The 22,338-nt window shown below is 44.3% G+C and overlaps 1 protein-coding gene across 1 annotated transcript in view; it reads left to right on the forward strand.

Moving 5' to 3' along the window:
- Window positions 1-187: 187 nt before the first annotated feature.
- Pde6d (phosphodiesterase 6D) overlaps window positions 188-22,338 on the forward strand; it is a 48,626-nt gene continuing 26,475 nt past the window's right edge. The window contains exon 1 of the mRNA XM_042679046.1: window positions 188-424. Coding sequence (XP_042534980.1) covers window positions 375-424 — 50 coding nt within the window. The 5' untranslated portion in view covers window positions 188-374. The remainder of the gene's footprint in view (window positions 425-22,338) is intronic.

Below are 22,338 nucleotides of genomic sequence, written 5' to 3' on the forward strand. Positions count from 1 at the left end.
CCCTCCGCTGGGGCAAACTCTAGGCAACAACGAAAGAAATTTTTGCCCTGTGGGACCTCTCGAAGAGGGCCTTTCCCATTGACGCTCTCCGTCCCCCTGCGAAGCCGCTGGACATTCTTATTGGCTAGTGAAGATGTCAATCATCGAGGCTGGCTTGCCATTGGCCATTGGGGAGGGCGCTCCGTGGCTAGAGGGAAGGAGAAGGGATCAGGAGCGGAGCTGAGGGGAGGGAGAGAGGGCCGGTCCGGGTCTGGCCGCCGCCTCTTCTCGTCCTAGGTCTCCAGGCCCGGCTGCAGCTCTGCCCTCGCTCCTGGACGCCATCTGCGAGGCTCCACCGGCCACCGTGGGAGAGCCGCGGGCGGCGGCCGCCCATCATGTCAGCCAAGGACGAGCGGGCCAGGGAGATCCTGAGAGGCTTCAAACTGTATCCGCCCGGGAGCGGGGCGGGGCGGGGCGGGAGGACTGGGCAGCGGCCGCCCCCGAGGAGCCCGGCCCGGGGCAGGGAGGCCCCCCGGGGGGCGCCGGGGACGGACGGCGAGCGCGGCCGGCCAGGACCGGCGCCCGGGCCGCCGGCGGGACCCGGGACGCGAGGCGGGCACGGGGCGCCCTTGCGGGAGGAAGGGGGACGTTGGCAGAGCCCCCGGGGGTGGAGGCTGAGGAGCCCCGGGTCCTGCCAGGGGTGTCAGCGTGGGAAACGCGTGTCCCGGAGGCCTGTCGAGTTCGGAGCTCTGCCCGGGCCGCCGAGGCTGGGGAGGAGCGGCGGCCGGCCGGCCAGGGCCGAGGGGGCGCGGCGGGCTGACCTCCAAGCCTGGGAAGCCTCTTTGGCGGGAAGCCCACTTGGGGGGAGCAGGGAAAGTGACCCGGAGCGAGTGGCCCAGTGAACGATAAGTCCAGGGGCTGTGTTAAACTCTCTGGGGTCCCCCACCCAGCTCCACAACTTCTCGCCCTCACTTGTGGCTTCTCCCCGGGCTGGAGTGGCAGAGGAAGGGCGGGGCGGGGGACCTCATCTTAGGCCTCTGTCGGCCTTTCGGAGCCCTGGGCTCCTCAGTTTTCTTTCCCACAACTGAGGTCCACAACAGAGCACGGGTGACTCGCCTGTAATCCCAGCTGCTCAAGGGGCAGAGATCTGAGGATCACACTTCACACTAAGCCAAATGGGAAGGAAAGTTCCTAAGACTCTTTATCTCCAATTTACCAGCCAAAAGCCACAAGTGGAGCTGTGGTTCATACGGTAGAGCGCCAGCCTTGAGCAAAAAGCTGAGCACCAAGCCCTGAATTCAAGCCCCAGGACAGGCACACAAAAGCCAAGCTAAACTTTGAGTTTGGATATGAAATGGCCTTGAGATATTTGGCCTTTACACCGAAACTCCTTAGCAAAAGTATCTTTGCTTGCCGGCATTGATGTGGTGAATGCCTAGCCAGGATGGAGCTGTCCAGAAATTATTTGATTGCATTGAGAACATGTAGGATGTAGTAGGATATTATTGCCCTGGCCCCGTGCTGTATCGCTTTGGTCACCTCTCATCGATGTGGTAAGAAAGATGAGGGATTTGATGTTGTTAGTCCGTTGCCATAAGATGCATTGGAAGTTTTTGATCTTTGGTATTTCAATTTCATCTGTGTTCTGCTGACCTTAATCTTTTCCTATGTCCCTTCTCTATAATATGGAATGTTTTTAAGTTCCTCTCTCAGGCTGCCCACCTGGAGGTTTATTAAGCAGCATTTTCTGAGAAGCCTATTATGTTGTCACAATGTCCATTTCACCCCTGCAAATTTTGTTTTGACCTATAGTCACAAGTCAAGTTGGTAGTAAATGTTAGAATACCTGGGGAAAGGGGGCGCAGGGAAAGGTACAAAAATGAGCTGGTTGGATGTATTGGCATGGGAACATGAAGTAGTAGAGTGCTTGAATTTGTGACACCTTAGGTCCCAGCCCCAGCAAAAAAAAAAAGGGGGGGTGGGGTGGAGGGAGATGGGAAGGGAGGAAGTAAAGGAGGGAAAGAGGGATGGAGAAGATGGACAGAGAGGGAGGGAAGGAACAAAGTTTTAGGTGTACACATGAAATTATTAATTAACTGACCTTTTTTTAGGAGGTAGCAGGATGTACTGCCCTTTGAATTCAGGGTCCCTGCTTACTAAGCTCAACCTCTTGAAGCAGACCCCTAACCCCCGACCTGCTCTGCTTTTTTTAAAAACTGAAAGCTGCATCATCATTGCATACTACCATTTGTGATACATGTTCAGCACTTTTTTGTAGTGACGTTTAGAAATAAACTTTTATACTTTAATGTACTTTAATTCTTCATAATGGAGCCTGTAAATAGGGTGATTATCTGTTTTTCCCTTGAATATATTGTTACATCCCATGTATGATGTGGATAGTAAAACTGGAAGCTATCGAAAATGGAGAGATTCCAGAAGCAATGCTTTTGTATGGCTGTGATGGTCATATTGCTGAAGATAAAGGTCTTGAACAAGTGGCTTTAAAGTTGAAAAGCCTTGAACTTCTTACTTTAATCTTGACTCTTAAACCTGTTGGGAAAGAGTCTAAGGAACAAATAGAAAAGACTAGACAACAGAACTGTGTCAGCCCACTAAAAGGCAAGTGAATTGGACACTTCAGTGATGATAGTACATCAGGAAACAGGCTCTCAGAGAAAGTTTTGACCTGAGCTAATTAAATCCTGAAGCACAAGTAAAGCAGCCACATAGAAGTGTGGGAGCAATAGAGTGCTCTTCCTCTGCTGCCCTCTGGCATCTGAGGATTAAGAGAGAAAAGGAGCTGGGTGCCGATGGCTCATGCCTGTAATCCTAGCTATTCAGGGGGAAGCCAACAGGAAAGTCTGTGAGACTCTTTATTACCAATTAACCACTGAAATGCCAGAAGTAGGGCTATAGCTCAAGGGTAGAGGACTTCTTTGAGTGAAAAAAGCTAAGGAACAGAGTCAAAGCCCTACGTTCAAGCCCCAATACTGGCACATCCATGCACGCACACTCACATGCCACACACACACACACACACACACACACACAGCAGAAAAATCAGGAACTTCAGAGTTTCCTCCTTTTATGGAAAAAAAGAATTTAGTAGCAAGAATTACCTGATTATTGTACACCCTTATTTGGGTAAATAACTTTTTTGTGCTAGTATGAGGGCTTGAACTTAGGTCCTGGTGGCTGATCCTGAGCTATGTTGTTCAACGATAGCATGCTACCACTTGATCCACAGCCCCACTTCGAGCTTTTTGGTGGTTAATTAAAGAATCACACACTTTTCTACCTGAGCTAGCTTTCAACCTCAGACCTCAGCCTGACAAGTAGCTAGGAATACAGGCGTGAGCCACCTAGGTGGTTTTTCTGAAGTGTTTTTTAGAAAGAATAGAGAATAAGAATCATTTCTGTCATTTGTTACTAAACAAAAAGTAACAAGGTTGACAATCCTCAGTTTTCCATATTGACTCTTGTTAGTCATTTCTATATTTGCAAATTTGGAAGACAAATAATTTCTTGTTTGAATTTATATTTTTCTGCTTCTCTAGATCCCAGAAGAGGTAACAATAGCATAGTGGTTAAGAGCCATACTGGACTAAGGAATTTCACTGCTTGTCAGAATTCTAGGCCTGTCCTGGTAAAATGGCCCTGAAAACTTTATTTAAACCTTTAACTCAATTTCCTCACTTTGAAATGGGGGTAATAATAGTAACTATGATAGCTCATGGAGCTATTGCTAGATTAAATGATTAAATTAAATGATTAAATGTTAGCTTAAAGCATTTAGAAAAGTTGGTGCATTATAAGCCTTATATGTTGGATTAATGTTATTAGAGAAGTTGCATATCTCATGTTTGACCATTTCATGTTCTATGAATTTATGGTTAATTTGGTTCTTGCCCATTTTACTATTGAGTCTTATGTTTTATCTTGCTTCATGGGTGTTCTCTATATTTTTCATATCAGTCCTTGGCCTGTTAGATAATTTGCAAGTACTTTCTCTCATTATACTGTTTCTCTCTTTTTGGGTTGATGTTGAGTTGAATTTTTTCCATCTGACTTCTGCTTTTGCATCTTGTTTCAGATAACCTCCCTTATCCCAAGATTAATGAAATATCTCATGTTTTCTTCTCTTTCCAGTGTTTAGTTCTTTAATACACATAGAATGTATTTGCACATATGGCATGTAGTAGAAATTGAACTACATCTGCTCTTTAGATAGGAAGTTGTCCTAGTGCTGTTTACTAATCTAGCCTTTCTACTTTGAAATGCTGTCTTTTTCATATGCCAAATTTCCATAAGAAATAGGTTTATTTTTGGAATATTTCTTTTTCATTGATCTGTCTGTCTTTCCCATGCCTTTGCAGGATTGATTTACTTATTATAATTTTATAGTGTGGGGCTGGGAAGATGGCTCAGTGGTAGAGTGCTTGCCTTGCATGCATGAGACCCTGGGTTCGATTCCTTAGCACCACATAAGCAAAAAGAAAAAAGCCAGAAGTGGCACTGTGGCGCAAATGGTAGAGTGCTAGCCTTGAGCTGAAGAGCTGAGGGACAGCACCCAGGCCCAGAGTTCAGTCCCCACGACTGGACCCAAAATAATAATAATAATAATTTTATAGTGTGATTTAAGATAGTTTACAATAGGATTGAACAGAGAATGTGTGTTAAAGTCATATTTAAGATCCCACAGAACTCACCGATGTATGCCCAGTATTCAGTAGGGATGAATAATTGTGCAATCAAATATGCTGTGAGAGAATTCAGTATTTGCACCAGGCACTGGTAGCTCATGCCTGTAATCCTAGCTACTCAGGAGGCTGAAATTTGAGGAACATGGTTCAAAGCCAGCCTGGGCAGGAAGGTCCATGAGACTCTTATCTCCAATTAACCACGAGAGAACCAGAAGTGGCACTTGGCTCAAGTGGTAGAGCTCTCACCTTGAGCTGGAGAGCTGAAGGACAGTGACCAGGCCCAGAGTTCAAGCCCCACAACCAACAACAACAACCAAAAAAAAAAAAAATTCAGTATTTGCTTCTATATTTGTCCTAAGCTGCTACAAAAATATAAGATTGCTTTCTTGTATCATCAAATATTACCTCTCCACTTTTCAATTTTATACACATTAAGAATCTTGCATTTTGGGCTGGAAAGGTAGCTCAGTGGTAGAGTGCTTGCCTTGCATGTATGAGGCCCTAGGTTCGATTCCTCAGCACCACATAAGCAGAAAAAGCCAGAAGTGGCGCTGTGGCTCATGCTCAGCTAGCCTTGAGCTGAAGAGTTGAGGGACAGTCCAGGCCGAGTTCAGGCCCAACAACCAACAACAGCAACAAAAAAAAAATAAGACTCTTACATTTTTGTCTGAGTTTGTTTAAAGCATAACATTTCCTAATTGAGAATGAATGTTATGAACAAAATGTTACTTGACAAGCAAATACTATTCTGCAAATGTTTCGTGTTTGATCACTTAAGCAACTGATTGGAGATTGTGAATTCCCCATTACATTCATTCAACAAAAGTCTGGTGAGTGACTATTATTCACGGGCTCTCTGCACTTGAAGGATATGCAAATATATTAGTCATGGTCTCATCTTCAGGTCCATTTAGAAGGGATATCTTCAAGAGCAATCGATTTTTAAATAATGTTTAATTTTCCTATTACAAACTCAAGCCACCTAGAATGCTCTTAATATTTTAGTGTAACTTTCTAATGTGTCTTAATATTTACTGTATCTGCTTTTTAAAAAATGGAATTAGAGGCTGGAGATGTGGCTCAGATAGTGGAGTAGCAGCCTAACAAGTGCAAGGCCCTGACTGAGTTCAGTCTCCAGTACCACCAAAAATAAAGAATAAAAATGGAGGGCTGGGAAGGTGGCTCAGTGGTACAGCGCTTGCCTTGCATGCATGAGGCCCTGGGTTTGATTCCTCAGCACCACATAAGCAAAAAGAAAAAAAGCCGGAAGTGGTGCTGTGGCTCAAGTGGTAGAGTGCTAGCCTTGAGCTGAAGAGCTGATGAACAGCGCCCAGGCCCAGAGTTCAGGCTCCTCGACTGGACACAAAAAAAAAAAAAAGAATAAAAATGGAATTAGAAGCTGGAAATGTAGCTCAAGTGGTAAAGTGCCAGCTCAGCAAGAATAAGGTCCTGACTTCAAACTCCAGTACCAAAAATAAAAAAAAAAGGGACTTAGAGGCTGCATGAGTGAATTAGAGGCTGCATACTGTGGCTCAAGCCTGTAACACCATCTACATGGGAAGCAGAGGTCAGGGAATAGTGGTAAGGCCAACCTGGACATAAAAAGGTCAAGAGATCCATCTCAACCAATGGCTGCTGTGCACAGCACGCAACCAGGGCAGTATAATGTCTGGGCACAGTCATCCCTAGTGATATGGGGAAGCGCAAGTCAGAGGATCCCAGGCCAGCCTGAGCGTAAAATGAGACCTGACCTTCAAAAAAGCCAATGCATAAAAAGCCAGGCATCAGTGGCTCACACCTGTAATCCTAGCTACTAAGGAGGCTGAGATCTGAGGATCACGGTTCAAAGCCAGCCCGGGAAGGAAAAATCGGTGAGATTCTTATCTCCAGTAAATCACTCAGAAAACTGGAAGTGGCACTGTGGCTCAAGTGGTAGAGCGCTGGCCTTGAGCTGAAGAGGTGAGGGACAGTGCCCAGTCCCAGAGTTCAAGCCCCACAACTGACAAAAAAAATCCCTTTTAGAAGCCAGCCCAGGCAACCGTCCCTCAGCTCTTCAGCTCAAGGCTAGCACTCTACCACTTGAGCCACAGCACCACTTCCAGCTTTTTTCTTTTTGCTTATGTGGTGCTGAGGAATCGAACCCAGGGCCTCAGGCATGCAAGGCAAGTGCTCTACCACTGAGCCACCTGCCCAGCCGTATGAGATTTTTTTTTTTGGGGGGGGGTCCGGTCTTGGGGCCTGAACTCTGGGCCTGGGCGTTGTCCCTCAGCTCTTCAGCTCAAGGCTAGTGCTCTACCACTTGAGCCACAGCGCCACTTCCGGCTTTTTTCTTTTTGCTTATGTGGTGCTGAGGAATCGAAACCCAGGGCCTCAGGCATGCAAGGCAAGTGCTCTACCATTGAGCCACCTTCCCAGCCCCCCTATGAGATTTTTTTACCACAAATTAACCAGCAAAAATATAAAAGTGGAGATATGGCTCAAGGGGTAGAGTACCTTAAACAAAAAAGCAAAAGGACAGTGCCCAGGCCCTAAGTTTAAGCCCCCAAATCAGCACCCAAAAGAAGAAAAAAAAAGTAGTGACTTAGTTATTTTTTTTTAAGTAGTAGTTTTGGGTTTTTTTTGTGTTTTTTTTTTGGGTCCAGTCGTGGGGTCTGAACTCTGGGCCTGGGCACTGTCCCTCAGCTCTTCAGCTCAAGGCTAGCGCTCTACCACTTGAGCCACAGCGCCATTTCCGGCTTTTTTCTGCTTATGTGGTGCTGAGGAATTGAACCTAGGGCCTCATGCATGCGAGGCAAGCAAGCAGTAGTTATTTGTCTCCACCTATTTATTATTTCTACTCCAGGTACTGATATAACAATATTAGTGTAGTAATATTGTAGTAATGTGACATATTAAAAAATATCTTAATATCTCAAGTATACATGCCTATCCACAAATTAATATCATACATTTAATTCAAAATGGGGAAAAGATATGAACATTCCCAAAAGAACAATAAATAAATGAAGAGATGTTTGACATTTGTAAAACAATCCTATCCCTTTTTCCAAATTAATTGACAAAAATGTATGTTAGAGGGGCTGGGGATGTGGCTCAGTAGTAGAGCACTCGCTTAGTATGCATGAAGCCTGGGTTCAATTCCTCAGTACCACATAAACAGAAAAAGCCACAAGTGGAGCCGTGACCCAACTGGTAGTGTGCTAACCTTGAGCAAAAGAAGCTCAAGGACAGTGCCCAGGCCCTGAGTTCAAGCCCAAGGATTGGCCAAAAAAAACAATGCATTTGATTATATTCAGTGTTGGCAACTTTGAAAGGAAAGAAACACTCATTTACTCTGTGTGCACATGTGTGTGTCCTCTGGAGAGTGTTAGTACCTATCAAAATGTCACATGTAGTTGCAGGAGAGCATAGGACGAAGTATTAAGCAGGGACTATAGGTTTCGATTTCTTTTTCTTTTTTTTTTTTGTCCATCGTGGGGGGTGAACTCTGGGCCTGGGCACTGTCCCTGCAATCTTCAGCTTAAGGCCAGTGCTCTACCACTTGAGCCACAGAACCACTTCCTGTTTTCTGGTGGTGTATTGGAGATAAGAGTCTCATGAAGTTTCCTGCCCGGGCTGACTTTGAACCACGATCCTCAGATCTCAGTCTCTTGAGCAGCTAGGATTACAGGCATGAGCCACTGGTGCCCAGCTTAGGTTTTGATTTCTGCTGTCACCTTTGTGATGTTAGGCCGAGCACTCACAGTCTTCGTGCTTCTGTATCCATATCTTATATCGTCAGAGGACTTTGAGAGAATTTTGCATGGTGCTTGTTGGCCCATTGTAGGTAATAAATACTAACTGCTATTATAATTCATTCCATTAATAATTGGGAATAATAATGATAGCATCAATCTGACTATTTCTCTGGGATATAAACAGTGCCTTCATGCTATTGTTATATTTTCTTGTGGAGAAACTATAACATTTTGTTTGATTTTGGAGAAATAATTCATTTAATAAGCATTATCTAGGAATGAATCTCATGCCAATTTATTTCAGGATAGCTTAAAAAAAAAAAGAGAACCGACTGGACTCTGATTTCTTTTTTTCTTTCTTTTTTCTTTTTTCAAAAAGAGGAGACTCCGGGCTGGGAAGGTGGCTCAGTGGTAGAGCACTTGCCTTGCATGCATGAGGCCCTGGGTTCAATTCCTCAGCACCACATAAGCAAAAAGGAAAAAGCTGGAAGTGGCACTGTGGCTCAAGTGGTAGAGTGCTAACCTTGAGCTGAAGAGCTGAGGGACAGCGCCCAGGCCCAGAGTTCAGGCCCCACGACCGGACCCCCCCCCCCAAAAAAAAAAAAAAAACAAAAACAAAAAGAGGAGACTCTCACCAGGGGTCAGTGGTTTATGCCTGTAACCCTAGCTACGCAGGAGGCTGAAATCTGAAGATTGAGGTTAAAGCCAGCCCAGGCAGGAACGTCCATGAGACTGATCTCCAATTAACCAACAGAAAGCCAGAAGTGGCACTGTGGCTCAAATGGTAGAGTGCTCACCTTGAGCTGAAAAACTGAGGGACAGCACCCAGGCCCAGAGTTCAAGACCCATGACAAAACAAAAAAACAAAAACAAAAAAAAAGCCATGTGCTGGTACTTCAGTCCTGTAGTCCTAGCTACTCAGGAGGCTAAGATCTGAGGATCACAGTTGGAAGCCAGCTCAGGCAGTAAGTCCAAGAGACTCGTATCTCCCATTAACTATCAGAAAACCAGAAGTGGTGCTGTGGCTCTCCAGTGGTAGAAGGTCAGACTTGAGTGAAAAAGCTCAGGCCAGCACCCGACCCTGAGTTCAAGCCCCATGACTGACCAAAAAAAGGAAAATACAATCTCAAAAGTGACAATTTAGGCAAAAAAACTATTTTAATATTACAGGATTAAAGTGGGAGAAATGGAAAAGAAAGAGAAACATTTCCAGCTGCCCATGAAAGAAATGGGAGTTCACACTTCTTGCTTGCTTTCTGGCTTTTCCTTTCTTTTAGTTTTAGTTTTGCCTTGAAATCCCTATATCCACTTCTTCATAGCACTTTGATCTTTTTTTTTTTTTTGGTACTGGGGTTTGAACTCTGGGCCAGGGGGGTTTTCCTCACTCTTCAGCTCAAGGAGAGTGCTCTACCAATTGAGCCATTGTGCCACTGCCAGTTTTCTGGTGGTTTATTGGAGATAAGAGTCTCACGGACATTCCTGCCCTGGCTGGCTTTGAACCGTGATCCTCAGATCTCAGCCTCCTGAGTAGCTAGAATTACAGGCATGATCCTCCAGCACCCTGCTAGCCCTTTGATCTTTCGCTTTGTTTCTAGTCTCATAGTTATCTTGGGCTTAGAGATAGAATTCAATGTTGAGCACTTGCCTACCAATATTGCCTGAGTAGCTAGAATTACAGGCATGATCCTCTAGCACCCTGCTAGCCCTTTGATCTTTCGCTTTGTTTCTAGTCTCATAGTTATCTTGGGCTTAGAGATAGAGTTCAATGTTGAGCACTTGCCTACCAATATTGCCTGTGTCAATGTACAATTGCTTTGGCCAAGTATTAGTAATGAATTAAAGATTTATAATTTCATACAAACAGTTATTGTCAAGCTCTTGGAAAATAAAAACATGCAACCCACATAGCCTATGAACAATTCAATCAGAGATTGCAATTGGTTCCTTGTTTTTTTCAGGTATGAACTCAGAAGTTGTTACCATTATCCTGAATGGATTGAATTAATTTCATAACTTAATTTTTTTTTTTTGGTCAGTCATGGGGCCTGAACTCTGGGCATGAGCACTGTCCCTCAGCTCTTCAGATCAAGGCTAATGCTCTACCACTTGAGCCACAGCGCCACTTCTGGCTTTTTCTGCCTGTGTGGTGCTGAGGAATCAAACCCAGGGCCTCATGCATGCAAGGCAAGCACTCTACCACTGAGCCACCTTCCCAGCCCTACTTAGGATTCTTTTTTTTTTTTTTTTTGGTCCGGTTGTGGGGCCTGAGCTCTGGGCCTGGGCGCTGCCCCTCAGCTCTTCAGCTCAAGGCTAGCGCTTTACCACTTGAGCCACAGTGCCACTCCGGCTTTTTTCTTTTTGCTTATGTGGTGCTGAGGAATCGAACCCAGGGTCTCAGGCATGCAAGGCAAGCGCTCTACCACTGAGCCACCTTCCCAGCCCCCCTACTTAGGATTCTTAAACAAGCATTCTTACTTCCACATATTTGGAAAGAATTTGAAGTATAATTAGACATTTGTCTTCCTTAGACCTGTTCTTCCCAGGATTGTGTATTGGTTTATAGTGAGGCATGATAGTTACTGCTAGAGAAAAGACCAGCTCTCACCACATTTGATGAAGAGTGGGGGTGCAGAGCCTCAGCAGCTCTAGGTTCTCATTAGGCTTGAGCTGTCATTGCCCCGCAGCCTTACTCGTTAGCAGTCTTTGTCCACAGATCCTCATGTGGACTTTTTTTTTTTTGGTCGGTAGTGGGGCTTGAACTCTGGGCCTGGGTGCTGTCACTCAGCTCTTCAGCTCAAGGCTAGCACTCTGCTACTTGAGCCACAGTACCACTTCCAGTTTTCTGGTGGTTTATTGGAGATAAGAGTCTCATGGACTTTCCTGCCCAGTCTGGCTTTGAACTATAATCCTCAGATCTCAGCCTCCTGAATAGCTAGGATTACAGGTGTGGGCTACCAGCAGCCAGCTTTGGACTTGACTTCTGAATGCAGGAACATGTCCCTTTTCCTGAGCTTTCTCATCATAGAAGGAACTTTAGAAGTCATAGCCTGACTGTTCCCACCATTGTCCCCATGCTTAAAGCTCAGATTATCCAGATTTCAAGGGCAGCATTCTAGTTTGCTTTTGACCTGTTGTTCTTTTTTTTGGTCATTCATGTGGTTTGAACTCATGGCCTAGAGGCTGTGTCCCTAAGCTCTTTTGCTCAAGGCTAGAGCTCTCCACTTTGAGCCACAGTACCACTCTGGTTTTCTGGTGGTTAATTGGAGATAAGTCTTACAGACTTCCTGTCCAGGCTGGCTTCAAACCACAATCCTCAGATCCTAGTCTCCTGAGTTGCTAGGCATACAGGCGTGAGCCACCCTATTATTCATTTTTAAGTGGGGAGTAAAACCAACTATACACTTTTGCAGCTAAGTGTCCATAAAGAGCTCTGGGGACTGGATTGAGAAGCATACTGTTTATGGAAGCCAAGGACAGTGTCACTGAAGGAGCACACAGAGCTCATTAGCTTATTAGCAAAGGGGAGCAGTGCAGAATGGAGCTGGCCCAGAAAAGGGTGCTTGATACACTTAATAATTTGGGGAACTAGTCAGGTGCCAGTGGCTCATGTCTGTAATTCTAGCAACTCAGGAGGTTGAGATCTGAAGACCATGGATCAAAAGTCAGTCTGGGCAGGAAAGTCCATGAGACTCTTATCTCCAACTGGAGGTAGTGCTGTAGCTCAAAGTAGTAGAGCACTAGCCTTGAAATAAAAAGCTCAGAGACAGCACCCAGGCCGTGAGTTCAAGTCCCGTAACCGACCAAAAAAAAAAAAATGGGGAACTAAGTTTGTTTAGCTTAAAGATAAAGAGAGTTGTAGGAACTGGGTATAGTGCTTTATACCTATAGACTTTGCCATCTGGAGTCTGGGGCAAAGGTTCATAAATTTTTGGCCAACCTGGGCTGTAATTAGATTCTGTCTCAAAAAAAAGGAGAAGAAGCCAGCTGAGTCCCAGTGACTTACACTTGTAATCTTAGTTAGGATAGGCCAGGTAGCAAAGTCCGTGAGACTCTGTCTCCAAAATAACCAACAAAAAGGCAGGAAGGCAAGGCTCAAGAAGTGGAGTGCCAGCCAAGCAAGCAAATATGAAGCCCTAAGTTCAAGCCCTGGTATTAGGGAGACAGGGGAAGGAGGGAGAAAGAATTGGTAAGGAGCTAGGCACTGGTAGTTCCTTCTTATAATCCTGTCTGCTGTGGAGGCTAAGATCTGAAGATTATGGTTCAAAGCCAGTCCAGGCAGGAAAGTCTCTTGAGAATCTTATCTTCAATTAACCACCAAAAAAGAAAAAGGAAGTTGAGCTGTGGGTCAAGTAGTAGACCACTAGACTTGAGCATTAAAGCTCAGGGACCCCCCCCACACACACACACCTGTAAGGGATCACACACACACACACACACACACACACACACACACACACACACACACACACACACACACACACACACACACACACACACACACACACACACACACACACACACACACACACACACACACACACACACACACACACACCCCCTGTAAGGGATTATGAGTGTTTTCATACACACACCTGTAAGGGATTATGAGTGTTTTCATACGTTTTTAAAAATATTCTAATAAAATATGTGTTATGTTATAGATGAACTACAGGCTCAAGTAGAAATTTTAGGGGACATAGTTTAGCACAGTTTATAAAAATTAAAGTTATTTGAAAAGCTATTTTTCTAGATAGATGCCTGTCCTAAGACTGTTGAGAGGGAAAGTATATGATCAGTTGTGGATATTGTCCTTTTCCAATTCTGCAGTTCTTTAATTTGGTGACAACATTTTTTAGTTGGTAATGAGTTTTTCCAGCAAGTGTTTTTCTTAAGATATGTTCCATACCAAAAGTGGCGAAAACCTTTAAGGGGGGAGGATATGATATAATTAAAGCCCACGATCTAGTTTCCTTTTTGTTTTTCATTCAGCTCTTTTCTTTTGTTAGACCTTCCAAATTAAAGCAATGTAAGTCTAGAGAATTAAATATGAACAGCATTAGTATAAATAATGCTATAAATATAACGCCAAGAAGAAAGGAAGTGGTCTCATAATATCTATTGTTCCCTCATCATTTTTCACTTGTTCAGAACATGTTGATATATCATTTTATTATCACAACAACCCTGTATATTCCAGTTTTCACTTTACAGATAAGGGAATTGAGGCTTAAAGAGGTTGTCACTGAGCTGAACACAGAACCTTAAAAACTTTTTGTGTTCCTACAAAGTTTTCTTTTTGTTGTTTTCTGTGTGCCTATGTACTTGTAGGTCCTGGGGCTTGAACTTAGGGCCTTGGTACTCAAGGTGCTACCACTTGAGCCACAGATCCATTTCCAGCTTTTTGGGTATTTTATTGGAGAGAAGTCTCACAGACTTTCCTGCCTGCTGGTTTCTGTGATCTCCTGAGTAGCTAGGATTTACAGGCGTGAGCCACCAGTGCCCAGCCTTCCTGGAGAAATTTTGTTGTTGCTGCTACATTATTAATTGTGAGTTTTCAGAACACCTTGGTGTTGGAACCACAGTCAAATCCATTTTTTATTTGAAAATTATTCTCTGCCACTGTAATTATATCCTCTGTATTCTTCTTAGTTTTCCCTCAGAGACAGAGGGCAGCATCCCGCCTAAGATAAGAAGGAATTTTTAGCAATTAAGTAGCAAATGGATCTATTCTTGTTTTCATTTTTTTCTCCCTTCTTGATCACAGCCATCTGTAAACAAGAGATGATACAAATCTGATTTGTAACTTTGGTCTGGATGAAACGTTGTAGATTGTTGCTCTGTCTGAATTTGCTCAGTCTGATAAGATTGTGGTGATAAACCTTGTGCAGTAAAGTTACTCGCAGAATTTATCCCAGGAGGACTGTAGTCTCTTGATGAACAGTTGAGATCTCATTAAATAGAAAAAGGAGAGAGAATATCTCCTCTTTGGACCTCAGCACAGATAAACAAGCTTTCCTGGCCTTGTTCACCATAGATAAGGCTACTCTTTTGAATAGCTCAAGTTGTTTCTATTGAAAGTATCAGGAGTAGCAGGTTCTTGTGACTGATGCCTATAATCAAATAAAGGTTCAAAGCCAGCCTGGCCAGAAAGTCCATGAGACTCTTACCTCCAATTACTCTAGCAAAAAGTCAGAAGTGGAGATGTGGCTTAAGTGGCTGAGTGCTAGCCTTGAGTGAAAAAGCTAAGGCCCTAAAGATTATAGGCCAGCACCCAGCTGGCCTGCAGCACCAAGCTCTAAGTTCAATCCCCAGGATTGTCACACACACACACACACAATATATATATATATATATATATATATATATATATATATATATATATATATGTATGTATATTTGTATGTGTATATATATATATATATAGAGAGAGAGAGAGAGAGGTGGGGGGGAGAACACAGGTGAATGTATTGTAAGTTTTGGAGTAAACTCCAGGGTTAGAGTTTTATATGCATTTAGGGTTAGTTTTAACGTTTCCTTTAAGTATTTATGGGTTGAGATAAGAAACGGTCTATATCTTTCTTCTTTCTTTCTTTCTTTCCCTCTTTCTTTCTTTTGGTCAGTCTTGGAACTGGACAACCCAGGGCCTGGGCACCAGTCCTTGAGGCTCTGTGCTCAAGGCTAGTGCTCTACCATTTGAGCCACAGCACCACTTCTGGCTTTTTCTGTTTATGTGGTACTGAGGAATCAAACCCAGGGCTTCATGCAAGCTAGGCAAGCACTCTACCACTAAGCCACCTCCCCAGCCCCAGGCTATATCTTTTTCTGTAGTTTTCTGGACAGCTTTGGGGATAGCTGTAACTGCCCTGTGTGGCACTGCTACCTGGGTGACAGTCCTATTTGTAAACTTTCTTGACGAGGTCACTGCCAAGTGAAAAATTAAAGAAAAAGGACTAAATCTGAGAAGCTAAGCATTGTCATGAGAGAGATGTACGTTTGATTGCTCTTGAACCATCTGCTGTGTGGAGTTAGTGAAGAGGGAGAGCAGGTTTTGGTCTTAGTGGTGCCACTTACTGGCAGTTCATTCAGAGATTTGTTAACAGGCTTGGTAAATAGCAGATTATATACTGATAAACCCAAGAAAGGTGAAACTACAAACCACTTTCCATGTCCAAAAAGTGTTTCTTCTTCTGTAAGGGATAAAGAAAAAGAGAATACCCAAGTGCTGTCCTGTAATCCTAGCTTCTCAGGAGGCTGAGATCTGAGAATCACGGTTCAAAGCCAGCCTGGGCAGAAAAGTCCATGAGACCCTTATCTCCAGTAAACTACCCAGAAAAAGCCAGAGGTGGGGCTGGGGCTCAAATGGTAGAGCACTAGCTTTGAGCACAAAGAGGCTCAGGGACAGGGCCCAGGTCCTGAGTTCAAGCCTCAGGACTAGCCAAAAAAAAGGAAAAGAAAAAGAACAATCAGAACACAGTGTGATAAGTGCATAGCATTTAGTACAGTAGAGATGCAGAGAAGAATGACTGCTGCTGGGGGCGTCAGGAGCTTCAGAATTGTCATTTGAATAGAACCTTGAAAGATGAGTAGGTGTTGACTAGTTTAATCTTTCAGATACTGGGGAGTAACAGGGAGACGGGAAAGTGATGGCATGAAAAGTGAGGGGAGAGAGTGTTTCAGGAGTGACTTGGAACCAAGAGTGAGGAAGAATGATGCTCAGCATGCTGGAGCGTTCTTGCATTCAGTGTGTATTTGAGAATCTGTGAAGCATCACATATCTTATAGGTCGTTTGTGGTATCATAAGAATAATAGATTTTTAAGGAAACAGCTTCAATCTGCCAAGATTAAAAAATAGATAATAGATGAGGAGAAATCAGTAAAAATAGATTTTTTTTTCCAAGAAATCTGCTGAGGGCTGGGAAGGTGGCTCAGTGGTAGAGTGCTTGCCTTGCATGCATGAGGCCCTGGGTTCCATACCTCAGCACCACATAAGCAGAAAAAGCCAGAAGTAACGCTGTGGCTCAGGTGGTAGAGCACTTGCCTTGAGCTGAAGAGCTGAGGGATGGCACTCAGGCCCAGAGCTCAGGTCCCATGACTGACAAAATAAAAGAAAGAAAGAAATCTGATGAAAGTGGGCCTCTGGCAGCTCACACCTATTATCAGACCAGAGGCTGAGATCTGGGAGGATAGAAATTCAAAGCCAGCCCCCGCAGAAAAGTCCATCAGGCCATGTCTGCTGCAACTCCATGTCAACTTACTTCATCAAGGCCCGATCACACTTCTCCAGGGAAAACTCCTCCAGGGATCTTAGCTGTGCCCCCAGCGCCTGGAGTCCTAAATGACATTGATCACACAGGACTATCACACAGAACAATAGTTCAAACATCTGGCAGCCCTCCTTGTCTCCTAGGACCAAACAGGACAAAAGAATGGATCCCTGACAGGTGTGCGCTGTAGTCCCTTGTCAGCCATGAGGGAGCTACAAAAAAAGAGAAACTCTTTTGTTCCCCAAAAGAGAAATTTTCTGGTTTTTTGTTTTATTTTGGTTTGGTTTTTGTTTCTTCCTGTCTCTGAGCCTCTCTGTGCTCATAGTAGCACTCTACCCCTGGAACCACAGGGCTACTTCTAGCTTTTTCTGTTTATGTGGTACTGAGGAATTGAACCCAGGGCTTCATGCATGCTAGCCAAGCACTCTACCACTGAGCCAGCTTCCCAGCCCAAGAGAAATTTTTTGAGCTCTGATCTCTTTTTGAAATTCAGAGCAGCTTAGATATAGTACCTGGCGATCCTGCCCAGACTGCCCCTCCCCAGTCATACAGGGAGGTACATGGGAGTTCCTTCTCCCCCTGCTCTCCCTTTTAAGATTAAAAAGGACCAAAGTCATTTTGGGGAGAAATGTGACCCGAGGAAATTATATTATTTTTACTAAATATAAAAAGGGCCGGGCGCTGGTGGCTCACGCCTGTAATCCTAGCTACTCAGGAGGCTGAGATCTGAGGATCGCGGTTCAAAGCCAGCCCGGGCAGGAGAGACCGTGAGACTCCTATCTCCAATAAACCACCAGAAAACCGGAAGTGGCACTGTAGCTCAAGTGGTAGAGCGCTCGCCTTGAGCTGAAGAGCTGAGGGACAGCCCCCAGGCCCAGAGTTCAAGCCCCACGACCGACAAAAAAAAAAAAAGGGTCAGACTCAGAAGTTGAAACCAGGAAGCAACTAACAAAGTAGTTAAGTTTCCTTTGGTTTAAATGTTAAGTTCCCAGTTATGGGAGATCTAAAGGGGTCTAAAACTGTGCTATCTAGACTGGGAAGGTAGCTCAGTGGTAGAGTGCTTGCCTTGCATGCATGAGGCCCTGGGTTCGATTCCTCAGCACCATCAACAGAAAAAGCCGGAAGTAGCACTGTGGCTTAAGTGGTAAAGCTCTTGCCTTGAGCTAAAGAGCTGAGAAACAATGCCCAGGCCCAGAGTTCAAGCCCCACGACTGACCAAAAAAAACAATAACTTGGCAACTCTAGAAAAGAGGGACTGTAGGATGAGAAGTTTAGCTGAGAAAAGGAAGTTAAAGTCCATAGGATTCCTTCCCCCACCAAAAAAAAAAAACAACAGCAAAAGGCCAGGCTGAAGGTATGGCTCAAGTAGTAGAACCAAAGCTGAACAAGCATGAGGCCCTGAGTTCAAACCCTACTACTGGCAGAAAACAGATGAGAAAAGAAAAAGAAAAGAAGATAAATAATCTAGGAAAGCAGAATCTAAGGAGGTGGCTTGAACTGGTAGAGAGATTTTAATAGGACTGAGAGCAGGGAAGAGAGGGTAGCTCAAAAGTAGAGCATCTACCTAGCTAGCATGTGAAAGGTCCTGGATTCCATCCCAACGTGAAAAAAAGATATTAAATAATGGAAGTTACTTTCCAGGCCAGGCATTGGTAGGTCACACCTGTAATCCTAGCTAATTGGGAGGCTAAGATCTAAGGATCACAGTTCAAGGCCAGCCTGGGCAGAAAAGCTGGTGAGACTATTATCTCCAATAAACTACTCAGAAAAAGCCAGAAGTGGCACTGTGGCTCAAGTGGTAGAGCACTAGCCTTAAGCACAAAGAGCTGAAGGGATGTAGCCCAGGCCCTGAGTTCAAGACTCAGGACTGGTACACAAAGAATAGAGTTACTTTCCCCGATATCCATTTTTGTGCAGGTCAAACAAGGATAATGCTTGCTCCATCAGACTTAAGAGATGTTATAAAATTTGAATGAAGTAATATATGCCAGCTTACTTTAAAAACTATAGCTCTTCAAATGCATTATGCTTGTTATTATCTCAACCACTTATTTATGCTTTTAAGTTCAGGATTGCTTTTGTAAATTTATAATTTTTATATTTCATGATGCCAGAAAAAAAAAAAGACTTCTTTTTTACTGCATCTAAAAGCCTCTTCATAATTCTGGGAAATAATTAACTGCTGGAGTGGTAACAAAAGGGCCTCTCTAGATGAGATTTAAGTCTTGTGTGAAAAAAAATCATCCTTTGTTTTGCTTTTATTTGTTATAATCTAAGAAAGTTGATTTTCCTCTCAATACTGTAGCATTTTTATTTATTTATTTAGCCAGTCCTAGAGCTTGAACTTAGGGCCTGATGTAGGTGTGTGTGTGTGTGTGTGTGTGTGTGTGTGTGTGTGTGTGTGTGTGTGTGTGTGTGTGTGTGTGTGTGTGTGTGTGTGTGTGTGTGTGTGTGTGTGTGTGTGTGTGTGTGTGTGTGTGTGTGTGTGTGTGTGTGAGTCATGGGGCTTAAACTCTGGGCCTGGGCTCTGTCCCTCAGCTCTTCAGCTCAAGGCTAGCCACAGCGCCACTCTCGCTTTCTGGTGGTTAAGTGAAGATAAGAGTCTCACAGACTTTCCTGCCCAGGCTGGCTTTGACCATGATCCTTATATCTCAGCCTCCTGAATAGCTAGGATTACAGGCATTAGCCTGGGTGATTTAGCATTTTTTAAAACTAAGTAAAGTTCAGAAATAATGGTGTGGCTCAAGTGGTAGAGTGCTAGTAGCCTTGAGTGAAAAAGCCAAGCAACTGTGCCAAGGTCCTGAGTTTTGTTTTGTTTGTTTTGTTTGCCTTTGCTGGAACAAAACAAAAAAACAAAAAAAGCTGGACACCAGTGGCTCACACCTCCTGTAATTGTAGCCACTCAGGAGGCTGAGATCTGAGTAGGGGGTTTGAAGCCAGCCTAGACAGAAAAGTCCCTGTGAAACTCTTACCTCTAATAAACTACTCAAAAGCCAAAAGTGAAGCTGGGGAAAAAAAAAAAAAAAAAAGCTGCAGATGCCTAGGTGCAGTTCAATCAATGCAGGTTTGTGTTTTGTTTTCCAGTGTTCTAGGTAAGGATTCCACCATCCAGCCATACCCTCAGCCCTGGTGCAGGTTTTGATAGGACTTACAAAAATATCTCTGGGCTTCCCTGTAACATGAAGGACAGTAGTCTTTTTAGGGACACTTGCCCCCAGAAAGGAACTTGTGTTATGTCATCTTCAATTAGGAGGTGCGGGAAGCAAATAGAAAGCCAGAGCCTCTAAGAATCCCTTTGGATGTCTTGCCGCTTGTTTGTGACCTGACTCGGGTGCGTTGCTAACTGTACATGTGAGTAGAGTAATGGGCCTGCTAGGAAAGGAAGGATCATTCCACTGTTTGGCATGTTAGCGAGAAGACTGTGTTATGTTTCAAATGGTGATCCCTTTCTCTTTACTAAATTACTCGCCTCTCCACCATTTGCCAGGCCAGTTTGGATTGTGATTGTACCGTTTCCAAACACAGTTGCCAGGGCCAGAGTATTATTTTACAGGCTATCCCCCCAATCCACCATTACATGGTAAACTTAAAGAGTGCTGAAGCTAGGTTCTCCAGGATCCATGTATGTTTTCTCACCTTGTCTTCTTCGAATGGAAACACAGCTAAGGAAATGGTGAAGTAGGCTTGGTTTTGGTTTGGGGGTTTTGGTTTGGTCAGTCATGGAGCTTGACCTTAGAGCCTGGGTGCTGTCCCTGAGTTCTTTCACTCAAGGCTAAGCACTCTAAACCACAACTCCACTGCTGGTTTTCTGGGACTTAACTATAGATAAGAGTCTCACAGACTTTCCTGCCAGACTTTCCTCAGATCTCAGTCTCCTGAGTAGGTAGGATTACAGGCATAAGCCACCAGCACTCAGCTGAGAAGTAGGTTTTTTTAATGTCTGAATTTGAATTTGTTCTCTACAAGGTCTTAAAAGGAGGCTAGAGATGTGGGTCAAATGACCAAGGAGAGGGAGACTGAATTCAAACCCCAATACACCAAAAAATAAAATAACTCTTAAAAGGGCCAGATGTCCTTGTTCACAACTACAATCCCAGTTACTTAGGAGGTAGAGATAGAGATTCAAGACCACTTTGGGCAAAAATTAAGAAGACCTCATTTTAACAAACAAGCCAAGTGGGGTGGTTAATGACTACTCAAAAGGACATAGGCATGAGTATCCGTGTTTGAGGCCAGTCCCAGGCACAAGTGAGCCCTTATCTCAAAAATAACTAAAGCAAAAAGGGTTGGGGGTTGGGGTCAAGTGATAAGAGTACCAGCCTAGCAAGCACACAGCTCTGAGTCCAAACTCTGGTACTGCCAAAAAGAAAGACATTCTGCCCTGTATAACTAGTACTAGGGCAGGAGCAGCATAGAAGGAAGGACTCCATGAAATTAATAAAGGTGGAAGAGAGGGAAATCACCGCAGAAAGTGAGCAGGGGGAATTGGGAAGAAGAGAGGTCATAAAGGTAGATTTAAAAGAACATAAGGAGGCTGGGAAGGTGGCTCAGTGGTAGAGCGCTTGCCTTGCATGCTCAAGGCCCTGGGTTCGATTCCTCAGCACCACATAAGAAAAAAAGCCGGAAGTGGTGCTGTGGCTCAAGTGGTAGAGTGCTAGCCTTGAGCTGAAGAGCTGAGGGACAGCGCCCAGGCCCAGAGTTCAGGCCCCATGACCGGACCCAAAAAAAAAAAAAAAAAAAAAAAAAGAACATAAGGAGGAAACATGCCACAACCAAAACCCAGGAAAACAGCAAAGAAAGGCATTCCGATGGTGAAAATACTCAGGATGCCTCCAAACAGAATGGGCTCCCCTTCCTTACTGCAGTCCTTGACGCACCCTGAAGTGTGAGAAAAGGCTTTGTCTTTACGCCCACCCCCTCACCCACTGGCACTGGAGCTCTGGTCTGCTTGGCAACATTAGCATGGGTCATTATGTCCTTACTCAGCCCTTTTGCCCGAGAAATCAACTTACCTTGAGCCGTATATATATATATATATATATATATATATATACATTTTTTTTTTACATATATAATTTACATGTACTCTGCCAAGTTAGGAATTCAAACTTAATGCAGAATTCGAATGCTTTTGCCTGCAATTCAGCTGACTGACTTAGCTGTTCTGTCGTTAGTGGGGTCTGGAGACTGGTGATTTGGCTTTGTTCTGAGCTCCAGCGCCCTTTCCCCATAGCCTGCCCAACCCTACATAAGTAGCTCCCCTGGTTGCTTCCTAGAGCTCTGCTCTTCAGTAGTTCCTGCTTTCTGGTGGCTGAGCCTGAGGGAGAATTCTAGTGAAGGTTTCTGACACGCTCTCCAATGCTTAGTGTGGTCCAGCACATAAGACAGGAGTCATGACTCTACCCGCACACTTCTCTGTACTGACAAGGACTACAGCGCAGCTCAGATGAAAACAGTGGTCAGGTGGCAGGGGGACAGCACTCTGCATGGCAGAGCGTAGTCTCTGCAAGGACAAACCTCATGCAGGAGAGCCGGTGTTCTTTCTCTGTAGCAAAATGTATAATGTGAAAAGTATAGCCCTTGAATCAGGCAGTCAGACACCAACTTACTGGCGTTACAATCTTTGAGCAATGTGTTCAGCGTTCCCCCAA

This window comes from Dipodomys spectabilis, unplaced genomic scaffold, assembly GCF_019054845.1.
Source record: "Dipodomys spectabilis isolate Male_0828 unplaced genomic scaffold, ASM1905484v1 ptg000051l, whole genome shotgun sequence".
Taxonomy (NCBI): domain Eukaryota; kingdom Metazoa; phylum Chordata; class Mammalia; order Rodentia; family Heteromyidae; genus Dipodomys; species Dipodomys spectabilis.